The sequence below is a fragment of the Xenopus laevis genome, chromosome 4S (genome assembly GCF_017654675.1).
Source record: "Xenopus laevis strain J_2021 chromosome 4S, Xenopus_laevis_v10.1, whole genome shotgun sequence".
NCBI lineage: Eukaryota > Metazoa > Chordata > Amphibia > Anura > Pipidae > Xenopus > Xenopus laevis.
In genome coordinates this window covers 5,984,614-5,997,495 of record NC_054378.1, presented here as the reverse complement: position 1 = coordinate 5,997,495, position 12,882 = coordinate 5,984,614, and the positions used below count along the sequence as shown (strand labels likewise).

Genomic DNA, 12,882 nt, shown 5'->3' with positions numbered 1-12,882 from the left:
CCTGCTGGTCATTTTCTAAACCATCTGACCACCAAGTAGTCAAGGAAGTTGTCAGGAGAAAGAAAGAGGCTGCTCTGATGTTCTTCTGCTTAGGAAAGACGTGAGAAAGGTTTCTAATTTTATTCCTAAGCAGAAGAACATCAGAGCTGCCTCTTTCTTTCTCCTGACAACTTCCTTGACTACTTGCTGGTCAGACTGGTGGGAAACTGACCAGCAGGTGGCGCCGATGGAACAAAAGTCATTCATATTAACAGCACATATTTCTCTTAATATCTTTGGAAAAAAAGAAAATAGCCCCCTTATCAATTTTACATTCACTTATTTTAAAGGTTTACCTATCCTTTAAGAATGTATTAAATCCATACCGTGCAGTAAAATAAAATATATAAATAAATGACGATGTAGATGACCAGAAAATTGAGCCAAAACATGTCCTCGTTTTTCCAACAGCATAGAGGGATCCTTAGAACCCAAACAAATGTCTCATGGTTAATATTAGTCAGATATCGGCCGCTGGGAGTGACTTTACGCCTTTGGCTGCTCTTACCTGTCTCTTCACCGGGAATTCGGGAAGTGTTGTACATTCTTTCCCACTGAGCCGAACACAGTGGAACAGTGGATCCCATCAGCTGAATCTATACCGTATACCAAAGAGTGTGCTGAATGCATTGGAATTGTATTTTAAAAAACAATTCAACATATTGTCTTGGGATAACAGTCATTTAATACTGGAGATGCACCGAATCCAGGATTCGGTTCGGTATTCGGCCATTTTAAACAGGATTCAGATTTGTCCTAATTCTTGTGCCTGCCCGAACCGAATCCTTAAAATCATGTGCTGCGTGCGCGGCTTTTTCTTTTTCCCTCCCCCTCACTGATTTGAGTATGCAAATAAAGGGTTCAGATTCGGTTCGGTATTTGGCCGAATCTTTCACACAGGATTCGGGGCTTCGGCCGAATCCAAAATAGTGGATTCGGTGCATCCCTAGTTAATACAGACGCCATTGTAATATACGCTCAATAACATTAGAAGCATTGTCATTTTCCTCTGTAAATTTCCTACCAGTAGCATTTCATCTAATTTTCAATGTGTTAGGTTAATGGATAAGTAATCCTTTAAAACAAGTGTAAAATTAACGAGGGGCTACTCTAGGCATCTTTTCTCATTTACATTCATTATTTATTTTCTTTTTATTCCAAGATATTAAGGGATACATGTACTGTTAATATGAATGAATTTTGTTACAACAGCGCCACCTGCTGGTCATTTTCCCACCAGTCTGACCACCAAGTAGTCAAGGAAGTTGTCAGGAGAAAGAAAGAGGCTGATGTTCTTCTGCTTAGGAAAACAATTAGAAACCTTTCTCCCATCTTTCCTAAGCAGAAGAACATCAGTGCAGCCTCTTTCTTTCTCCTGACAACTTCCTTGACTGCTTGGTGGTCAGACTGGTGGGAAACTGACCAGCAGGTGGCGCTGTTGTAACAAAATTCATTCATATTAACAGTACATGTATCTCTTAATATCTTGGAATAAAAAGAAAATAAATAATGAATGTAAATTATAGAAGTGCTTAGAATAGCCCCCTCATCAATTTTACATTAACTTGTTTTAAAGGTTTACTTATCCTTTAAGGCTAAGGGCACATGATCCTATGCCAGTGTGTCCCTTCAATGTTTCAACAATTTTTTTTCTGTTACTGGTCCTTTAATCTGGCCTGAGGGATACCAATAAAATGTGTCACATAGAAACATTGGCTCCAATGGAAGTCTAGATAAATGCATTTTCTTATTGGGATCCTACAGCAAAAGTAAGTCTATGATAATCCTGAAAGGACTAACAATCCCCCCCAAGCACATATGTATACAGGTATGGGACCTGTTATCCAGAATGCACTGGACCTGGGGCTTTCCAGATAATGGATCTTTCTATAATTTGGATCTACTAGTCTACTAGAAAATCATATAAACATGAAATAAACCCAACAGGCTGGTTTTGCTTCCAATAAGGATTAATTATATCTTAGTTGGGATCAAGTACAAACTACTGTTTTATTATTAAAATTAAAAATCCGGATTATTTGGATAAAATGGAGACTATGACAGACGGACTTTCCGTAATTCTGAACTTTCTGGATAACGGATCCCATACCTGTACTAATCATGACGAGCCCTCCATCCCCAACACCAATTTTAGGAACCATCTCAATCAATTCCATAAAACATTCAGCTCATGTTACATTTTCAAGAAAAACATACCGGTTTTATCTCCTCCCTGTCCAGTTTTCTCCGGTAGAGTAGAATGGCGTGAATAGCGTTGCCGGCTCTGGCTGCTTGTATATGAGTCGGCAACACGTATAAGAAATCCTGCCAAAATAAATATGCCGTGTTTTAGAACGATTAGTAAGGGCTACCAAATTAGTCTGAAATAAAGAAAAACAACGGTGGCCTTCTCGTAAATATGAGAAAAAATTAGGCCAGAGAATATATTTTCAGTTCATTTTATAAGTCATTGGTAGTGATGGGCGAATTTCTCCAGATTCGCCCAAAAAATTCACAAATTTCCCACGAAAAATCGCATCAATTTCGACACAGGTGTTAAAGTCAATGGGCGTCTGAATAGTGTTGACGCGCGGTGATTTCAACGCGAGTGACTTTTCCGGCGTGCGTCCAAAATTTTTGGACGCCGGCGAATTTTCCACTGCGAATTTCCGTGGGGGCTAGGCGAATTTATTCGCCCATCACTAGTCTTCGGGGCTCATTTATCAACACCGGGCAAATTTGCTCATGGGCAGTAACCCACGGCAACCAATGAAATTGTGGCTTTCTTTGTTCTACTTGCAGCTGGCTTTAAAAAGCTAATCACTGATTGGTTGCTATGGGTAACTGCCCATGGGCAAATTGTCCAGTGTTGATAAATGAGCCCCATTGAGTGCACATTGTCTTTCGACAAATGAAAATGCGATGCCATATTGCTTGCACTGACAACAGCAAAAAAAGCGCAATATATTTTGTATTACAGCAGCGCAATTGGGTGTCTGGCTGCGCCGCATCATAAGGGTCCATTTCCGAAATGCAGCGGAATCTAATTGAGTCTAATTGTGTCTATTGATACCGTGGGAACCCTACAGTTCTAGGTTCTCCATAGCAGGTTGTGTCAATCACAATATGACCACAATGATTTTGTTAAAAAAAAAAGAAAAAAACTCCTGTCTTCATTCAGAAGTTGGGTGTCAGATATTCATTGACAGTTAGATCCAATATATCTTATAGGGGGCTCCTTTTGCCTAGAAGATGTATTAGAGGTCACTCTATTAAACTCACCAGACATCATGTCTCTCTACATGCAGAATTTGTGCAAAAGGCAGTTATTTTGTTTGTACTGGAATCAGTTATTTGAGTGAGATCTAATACATCTGCTAGGAGGTTGGGTGTTAGATATTAATTGACAGATAGATCCAATATATCTTATAGGGGGGCTCCTTTTGCCTAGAAGATGTATTAGAGGTCACTCTATTAAACTCACCAGACATCATGTCTCTCTACATGCAGAATTTGTGCAAAAGGCAGTTATTTTGTTACATTTTGTTTGTACTGGAATCAGTTATTTGAGTGAGCTCTAATACATCTGCTAGGAAAGGAGCCCCCCTATAAGATATATTGGATCTAACTGTCAGTGAATATCTGACACCCAACTGCCGCATGAAGACAGAATGAAGAGAAACAGATGCTGAGAGAGGAATAGTGAACATAAACTTGATTATTTCAGAAACAATGCAGAAAATGTAATTGATTGTATTTAGAAAGTTTATAACCACAGCACGATGAACCTTATATTAAATTTTAATTTTCGTGATAAGATAACCGGCAAATAGGCAGTTGCACTTTGTAACTTCCTGAAATTAAAGTGGCGGCTGTTAGTTCAGTTAATCATTACGTCTGTGTGGCACCAAAGTGCCCTTTGGTCTCTCTGTGCAGAAAATTTTATTGTGGGGTTTTCATACTTTACATACAAGCCCAACCTAAATTGTTGGATTTGATTAGATGCTGGGCTTTTAATTAACCAGTGACTAATTGTAATTCTAATAATGTTGTTAATGACAGATATTGAAACTCTAATCCTCCTGCCTATTAGGGCAGAGACGCTGCAATTCGGGGAGATGAGTCGCCCGGCCACAAATCTCCTCTCGACTGATCTCCCCGAATTGCCTTCCCGCTGGCTAGAATGAACATTGCTGGCGGGATGGCACTCGGAGCGCTTCGTTTTCCGAAGTCGCCCAAAGTTGCCTCACCAGCAGGAAGCAGGAAGGGGTGGGACCCTTACTATCAGAGGGGGGTCAGCTGGTTGATGAAAACAAAATAAAAGCGCAGATTCTGAACTCGTATTTTTCATCTGTCTACACAAATGAAGAACCAGTAAGTGAAGGTTTCCTTCTTAACACTCCCAATTCTAGTAATACAACTAATGATGCATGGTTCACACATGAAGAAATTTAAAAGAGACTTGAACATGTTAAGATTAACAAAGGTCCAGGGCCAGATGGTATTCATCCCAGGGTAATTAGCGAGCTTAGCTCTGTGATTGCCAAACCTCTTTACTTAATTTTTCAGGATTCATTGAGATCTGGCATTGTGCCGAGAGACTGGCGAATTGCTAATGTGGTGCCTCTATTCAAAAAAGGATCCCGTTCTCAGCCTCAAAACTATAGGCCAGTTAGTCTGACGTCAGTATTAGGAAAGCTTTTCGAAGGGTTAATAAAGGATAAGATACTGGACTTCATAGCAAATCATAATACTATGAGTTTGTGCCAGCATGGTTTTATGCGTAATAGATCTTGCCAGACTAACTTAATTTCTTTTTACGAGAATGTAAGTAGAGACCTCGATTCTGGGATGGCAGTGGATGTGATTTACTTAGACTTTGCTAAAGCATTTGATACAGTGCCACACAAAAGGTTACTGGTTAAATGAAGGAATGTTGGCCTGGAACATAGTATTTGTACCTGGATAGAGAACTGGCTAAAAGATAGACTACAAAGAGTGGTGGTAAATGGAACATTTTCTAATTGGACCAGTGTTGTTAGTGGAGTACCACAGGGCTCTGTACTAGGTCCCTTGCTTTTCAACTTGTTTATTAATGACCTGGAGGTGGGCATTGAAAGTACTGTTTCTATTTTTGCAGATGAGACTAAATTGTGCAGAACTATAGGTTCCATGCAGGATGCTGCCACTTTGCACAGTGATTTGTCTAAACTGGAAAACTGGGCAGCAAACTGGAAAATGAGGTTCAACATTGATAAATGCAGGTTATGCACTTTGGCAAAAATAATATAAATGCAAGTTATACACTAAATGGCAGTGTGTTGGGAGTTTCCTTAAATGAAAAGGATCTTGGGGTCTTTGTAGATAACACGTTGTCTAATTCTGGGCAGTGTCATTCTGTGGCTACTAAAGCAAATAAAGTTCTTGTATAAAAAAGGGCATTAACTCAAGGGATGAAACATAATTGTGTCTCTTTATAGGTCCCTGGTGAGGCCTCATCTGGAGTATGGGGGCAGTTTTGGACTCCAGTCCTTAAGAGGGATATAAATGAGCTGGAGAGAGTGCAGAGACTAAGTGCAACTAAACTGGTTAGAGGGAGGGAAGAGTTAAATTATGAGGGGAGACTGACAAGGTTGGGGTTGTTTTTTCTGGAAAAAAGGCGCTTGCGAGGGGACATGATTAGACTTTACAAGTACATTAGAGGACATTATAGACAAATGGCAGGGGACCTTTTTACCCATAAAGAGAATCACCGTACCAGAGGCCTCACCTTTAGACTAGAAGAAAAGAACTTTCATTTGAAGCAACGTAGGGGGTTCATCACAGTCAGGACAGTGAGGTTGTGGAATGCACTGCCGGGTGATGTTGTGATGCTGATTCAGTTAATGACTATAAGAGGGACTTGGATGATTTCTTGGACAGACATAATACAAAGGCTATTGTGATACTAAACTCTATAGTTAGTATAGGTATGGGTATATAGAATTTAATTAAAAGTAGGGAGGGGTGTGTGTATGTTTGCTGGGTTTTCATTTGGAGGGGTTGAACTTGATGGACTTTGTCTTTTTTCAACCCAATTTAACTATGTAACTATGTAACTATGTAACCAGGAAACTTCGGGCGACTTCGGAAAACGAAGCGCTCCGAGTGCAATCCCGCCGCCGATTTTCATTAGGGCAGAGACACACACTGCTATTTCTGGAGATTAGTCGACCAGCAACAAATTGCTCCTTCTTCAAGCGACTAATCTCACCGAACTGCCTTCCAGCCGGCTAGAATATAAATCGCCGGCGGGATGGCACTCGGATCACTTTGGCTTTCCGAAGTCGACCCGAAGTTTCCTTGTGAGGCAACTTCAGAAAACGTAGTGTTTCGAGTGCCATCCCACCGGCGATTTTCATTCTAGCCAGCGGGAAGGCAGGGGAGGCAGTTCGGGGAGATTAGTCGCCCCAAACAAGAGGAGATTAGCAGCCCAGCGGCAAATTGCTTCTTCTTCGGGCGACTAATCTCCATGAACTGCCTTCCCGCCAGCTAGAATGTAAAACCCCGGCGAGATGGCACTTGGATCGCTACGGCTTTCTGAAGTCGCCCAAAGTTCCCGTGAGGCAATTCTAGCCGGCAGGAAGGGAGATTAGTCGCCCGAAGAAGAAGTGATTTGTCGATGGGCGACGACTAATCTCCCAAAATAGCAGCGTGTGTCTCTGCCCTTACAGATTCACTAATCATTTTCCTTATTGCAGACCCCCTTTCCCCCTGCATGCGCGCCTAGTGATCTTTGTGCATGCGCAATGCGCTGCCTGGGCAAGTATGCCGAGCGGCTCTTCGCCTCACAGTAGGTAGCGGGGGGCCAGAGGGGGGCCCTACACACCAGTCCCGGTGGGCCTCGGGCCCCCCAGTCCGACCCCGGGCCCCCCAGTCCGACCCCGGGCCCCCCAGTCCGACCCTGGGCCCCCCAGTCCGACCCTGGGCCCCCCAGTCCGACCCTGGGCCCCCAGTCCGAGCCTGGGCCCCCCAGTCCGACCCTGGGCCCCCCAGTCTGACCCTGGGCCCCCCAGTCTGACCCTGAGCCCCCCAGTCTGACCCTGGGCTTTCTAACATGAAACATGGAGAGGTGATTAGCATATGATTTTCCCGGCTGCCAGTACCCAGAGTCATTTCTCATCATTGTACTTGTATACATCTGTATATCTGATACTACAGACTTTCAAGATTCCCGACAAAGTCATTCGTAGCCAAGGATTCGACTTTCTTTGTGATGCGCAAGAACAGGACGAGAAGCAATTCAGGTGTTTTAAACTTACCATTGCAAAATAGTTACTGTTCACCATAATCGGCCCTCGTCCCCTGAGGTAGATGTATTCTTCCCACCAGTCACTCACCTGAACACAGGGGAATAAAAGGAACAGCAATTCAGTACATCCAAAAACACGACAAACATTTATTCATTAGTCCACATATATTGTTTACTTACAAAGCATCAGGAGTTAATAGTTACGTTTATTAAATGAACAGCAACACCAAAAAATGAAAGCGTTTTAAAGGAATGACATTCTATTATACTGGTGCCCTGCACTGGTAAAACTGATGTGTTTGCTTTACACTACTATAGTTTATATAAACAAGCTGCTGTGTAGCAATGGGGGCAGCCATTCAAGCACAGGATACACAGTAGATAACAGATAAGTACTACTATAGTTTATATAAACAAGCTGCTGTGTAGCTATGGGAGCAGCCATTCAAGCACAGGATACACAGTAGATAACAGATAAGTACTACTATAGTTTATATAAAGAAGCTGCTGTGTAGCCATGGGGGCAGCCATTCAAGCACATGATACACAGTAGATAACAGATAAGTACTACTATAGTTTATATAAACAAGCTGCTGTGTAGCCATGGGGGCAGCCATTCAAGCACAGGATACACAGTAGATAACAGATAAGTACTACTATAGTTTATATAAACAAGCTGCTGTGTAGTCATGGGGGCAGCCATTCACAGCTGAAAAAGGAGAAAAGGCACAGGATACACAGCAGATAACAGATAAGCTCTGTAGTATACAATGGGATTCTTCAGAACTTATCTGTTATCTACTGTGTATCCTGTGCTTGAATGGCTGCCCCCATGGCTACACAGCAGCTTGTTTATATAAACTATAGTAGTACTTATCTGTTATCTACTGTGTATCCTGTGCTTGAATGGCTGCCCCCATGGCTACACAGCAGCTTGTTTATATAAACTATAGTAGTACTTATCTGTTATCTACTGTGTATCCTGTGCTTGAATGGCTGCCCCCATGGCTACACAGCAGCTTGTTTATATAAACTATAGTAGTACTTATCTGTTATCTACTGTGTAGCCTGTGCTTGAATGGCTGCCCCCATGGCTACCCAGCAGCTTGTTTATATAAACTATAGTAGTACTTATCTGTTATCTACTGTGTATCCTGTGCTTGAATGGCTGCCCCCATGGCTACACAGCAGCTTGTTTATACAAACTTTATTAGTGTTTCTGAAGCAAACACACCCGTTTGTATTACTTTAACACACTTTTTTTTTGGTGTTCCTTTAAAACCAGACTATATCATCTCCCGATTAAGAATGTATTTTGTTTTGTTTTCACGCCTATATCTTTGCTGTACAGAACAGGGAGTTGACAGGCAGTGGTTATAGTTATCCTGAGTCTAATATGTTGATCTCATGCTATAAATCAGAAAGAAATCATATATTCTGCATTACTATATAAAGAAATCATATATTCTGCATTACTGTCACTTACATAGTTGGTGGCCCACCAAGATTTCAAATTCAAGTACCACTGGAGCCTTGGTCCCAGGTTGTTGGCAAAATCTTTGGCGAGACCCTCCATTCGCTCAAACTGTTCCTTGTCCATGAATGGCTTAGCTGACTCCAGAAACTGGAAGAAGAAGACAAAAAAAAAAAAGAACATGGTCAGGCCAAGCAGGTAATTGTTAATGCAGAGTCATCCTTATTTAATGCGTCTTTACAGAAATCGAAGCCAAGAATAATTCAAACACTTAGGGGAAGATTTATCAAGGGTCGAATTTTGAGGGTTAAAAAACCCTCGAATTCGACCCACGAAGTAAAATCCTTTGAACTCGAATATCGAATTCGAAGAATTTTAGCGCAAAAGGTTCGATCGAATAAAAACGATAAAATCTTTTGAATCGAACGATTCGAACGATTTTAAGCGATCGATCAAATGATTTTTATTCGATCATAAAAAGTGCCCGAAACCCATCTACAATGTCCCCGTAGGCTAACATTCAACTCGGTAGCTTGTATTTGGCGAAGTATTGAGTCGAAGGATTTTTTAAAGAGACAGTACTTCGATTATCGATTGGTCGAACGGTTTTTACTTCGAATCGTTCCAATCATTCGATTCGATCGAATTTGACCAATTCGATGGTCGAAGTACCCAAAAAAATGCTTCGAAATTTGAATTTTTTTGCATTCGAGATATTCACTCGAGCTTAGTAAATCTGCCCCTCAGCCTTTGATAAATGACTTCTGGAAATGCTTTATGATACTTTACAACGCATACAAGTTTATTCAGCAGTGCTTAAGTGATATGTTTCTTGTATTAGGAATATAAACACTTATGCTAACATTTGCTTTTAAGGTTCTAAAGATGGATAAAGGGAAAAATGGTGGGTTATTCAGCTATTTATAGCATTTTCTGTTAAAGAAAACTAAAATATCAAGGCCTGGTCATCAGCAATTAATTAAAATATAGAAAGATCATAAAAAATAAAAATAAAGAATTGGAAGCAGTGTTCAGTTCATGCCAGGTATTGCTTAACCTCTTAAAGAAGAAGGAAAGCTACCAAGGCAGTTTATTGCCAATAGAAAAAGTAAACAGCTCTAGAAACGGTCTCTGTTTGTTTAGGATAGCAGCTGCCATATTAGCTTGTAGTGACATCACTTCTTGCCTGAGTCTCTTCCTGTTCACTCATAGCTCTGAGCTCAGATTACAGCAGAAAGGGGAGGAGGAGCAAACTGAGCATGCTCAAGCCCTAGCCCTGGAGGTTTAAGATGGAAACAGGAAGTCTGATACAGAAGCCCATGAGTACACAATAGAAGGAAAGAAATACTGTGTTTCCTTTGACAGAGGACTCAGAGCAACATTACTTTGAGGGTTTACTGGTGTATTTATATAGACCTGTCTGATAAAGCTTACTTACTTTTAACTAGGGATGCACCGAATCCAGGATTCGGTTCGGGATTCGGCCAGGATTCGGCCTTCTTCGTCAGGATTCAGATTTGGCTGAATCCTTGTGCATGGCGGAACCGAATCCGAATCATAATTTGCATATGTAAATTAGGTGTAGGAAATCGCAATGACTTTTTGTCACAAAACAAGAACGTAAAAAACATTTTTCCCCCCTTTTCCTTTCCCACCCCTAATTTGCAAATGCAAATTAGGATTCGGTTCGGTATTCGGCTGAATCTTTCACAGAGGATTCGTAAGCCCACTGGGACTTCTGTCCAGGGCCCTCCTCTGAACTCCCCTGTTGCGCCACCGTACTGCCGAGTGTGTGCGCACTGCCCCGCCCCCTTCATTTGTCGTGTGGTCCCAACAAGAAGCCGCCTGAAGATCATGGATCTGGGTCGCCGGGGCCCATCGGATTTTTTTCCCAGTGTCCTGCCGGCCCAAGTCCGACCCTGTTCCCATGAGTTTGCGGGGGGTACCACACCCTTTGCCACACCCTTTTCTCTCTTTTTTCAACTTTTCCCCAGATGAAAAAGGGTTTAACTTTCCATAAAGATGTTGAGCTGGAGCAATTCAGTTGCAGGATGTCTCTCTCTCTTAACAATTCCCCCCCACAGCAAAGTGCAGAGAGTAGAACGTGATTTTATAGTTATGAGTAAATGCGACTACTACTGAAAGTAATATCTGCCCTTTTTATCTTCTCTGCACTAGAGTCCTGCGCCGAACCGATTTGTTAAACCCGACCTGCGACCCGCAACCCCCAACCTGCACCCGGACCCGTAACCCGCAAAGTACCTTATCTGCAACCTGATCCTCGACCCGCTGACCATCAAGAAACAGGAAGTGTTGTCATTGTAAACTGGAAGTGATGTCATTGGAAGTTGGCGTGATCAGAAAAAGAGGAGCAGGCCCAGATTTGTGGCAAGGCCACAAAGGCCCAGGCCTAGGGCGGCAGAAATTCGGGGGCGGCATGCCGCCCAGCCACATTCAATTTAGTTGTTCCCCTTCAGCATCTCCTTGCACCTGCATGTATATACACATGCGCACGTCTTGAATATGCATATACGTGCAGGTGCAAGGAGATGGGGAGAACAACGCTGAAGGGAAGGGGAAAGGACGGGAGGACGACGTGGGAGGGGGAGACAGAGGGAGATGAATAAGGGGGCGATGAGCAGAGATGGCCTAGGGGCGCCCCATTTGTAAATCAGGGCCTAAAAAGGAGTAAAACTCACTATTGAGAAGACCCGCAAACCCGGAGAAATGCCGACCCGCGTGTATACCCGCTCCCGAAACTTCTACCAGCAACCCGCAGGGTACCGCACATTTTTGTGGGTAACCCGCGGGTACCTGACCCGCTCCAGGACTCTACTCTGCACTCCTATTCTAACAACTGAAACAATGTAGCAGAAACCAACTGAAGAGACATGGGGAGAAAATGGCTTCTGCCCCATTGTTTCAAGAGTCACAACCAGAGATCAGGAATGGACAAATAAAATGCTACTAAAATTACAATAACTTTACAAACACTGAAAAATTGTAATGGTCCCAAAGCCATGACCTACAAAGTGTAGAAACTTACTGTACTAAGTGTTCATGAAATAGTATTTAATGCCTAACCCGGTCCCTTTGTTCAGAGATGTTCAGTAACAGACAGAGATCCACATCTCATACCGACTAGAAAACTTACCCTTTTAACTGTGTCCTTAACAGGCGGCACTGGGAGGCGAGGAAGACTTCTCTGAAAACTGTACAACATCGGCTTCCGTCCTGAGAGAAGCTTTACCATTCCCTGAGGCAAAAAGAAAGAATCATGTAAATATGTTTGAATTAATTCCTTCTGTGCGCTTGGTGATATCTACATTTTTTACATCTAAATTATGTTAGGGCTTAAAGGAGAACTAAACCTTAAAAATGAACATGGCTAAAAATGTCCTATTTTCTATAGTGAACTTATTGCACGAGGCTAAAGTTTGAGCTTGTCAATAGCAGCAATGATCCAGGACTTCAAACTTGTCACAGGGGGTCACCATCTTGGAAAGTGTCTGTGACACTCACATGCTCAGTGGGCTCTGATTGGCTGTTGCGAAGCTAAGCTTAGGGCTCGTCACTAATTATCCAGCAGAAAATGAGCTTCCCTGGCTGTAATATAAGCTGATGCTACAGGTTTGCTGATTATTCAATTCTGATGCTAATTGCACTGGTTTCTGTGCTGCCATGTAGTAATTATGTGTATTAATTACTAATCAGCCTTATATTGTGACATTTCTATTCTATGTGTACTGTATATTGTGAGTGGGTCCCTAAGCTCAGTAAGTGACAGCAGCACAGAGCATGTGCAGTGAATCAGCAGAAAAGAAGATGGGGAGCTACTGGGGCATCTTTAGAGACACAGATCTTTACTGCTAAAGGGCTGTGGTTGCCTTGGGCTGGTACAGAAGCACAAAACATCATGTACAACATTTCTACTCTAATTCTTTAGTTCATCTTTAGTTCTCCTTTATAGTAATTCACATTTACTATGCGTTTAAACATAAACCAAAATATACCTCTGATCAAACACCAGAAGGAAACCCTTACTAACCCACCCTGTTTGGATTCATTTAAATTAATT

At 42.2% G+C, this 12,882-nt stretch overlaps 1 protein-coding gene across 2 annotated transcripts in view; it reads right to left on the bottom strand.

The window, feature by feature from the left end:
* LOC108715191 (carnitine O-palmitoyltransferase 1, liver isoform) overlaps positions 1-12,882 on the bottom strand; it is a 45,286-nt gene that overhangs the window by 19,538 nt on the left and 12,866 nt on the right. The window contains exons 5-9 of one of the 2 annotated variants that reach the window (XM_018260101.2): positions 11,959-12,060; positions 8,817-8,954; positions 7,341-7,418; positions 2,257-2,364; positions 548-635 (exon numbers count right to left, since the gene is read on the bottom strand). In XM_018260101.2, the coding sequence (XP_018115590.1) occupies positions 548-635; positions 2,257-2,364; positions 7,341-7,418; positions 8,817-8,954; positions 11,959-12,060 (514 nt within the window). The remainder of the gene's footprint in view (positions 1-547; positions 636-2,256; positions 2,365-7,340; positions 7,419-8,816; positions 8,955-11,958; positions 12,061-12,882) is intronic. The other variant, XM_018260102.2, reaches the window with a different exon arrangement.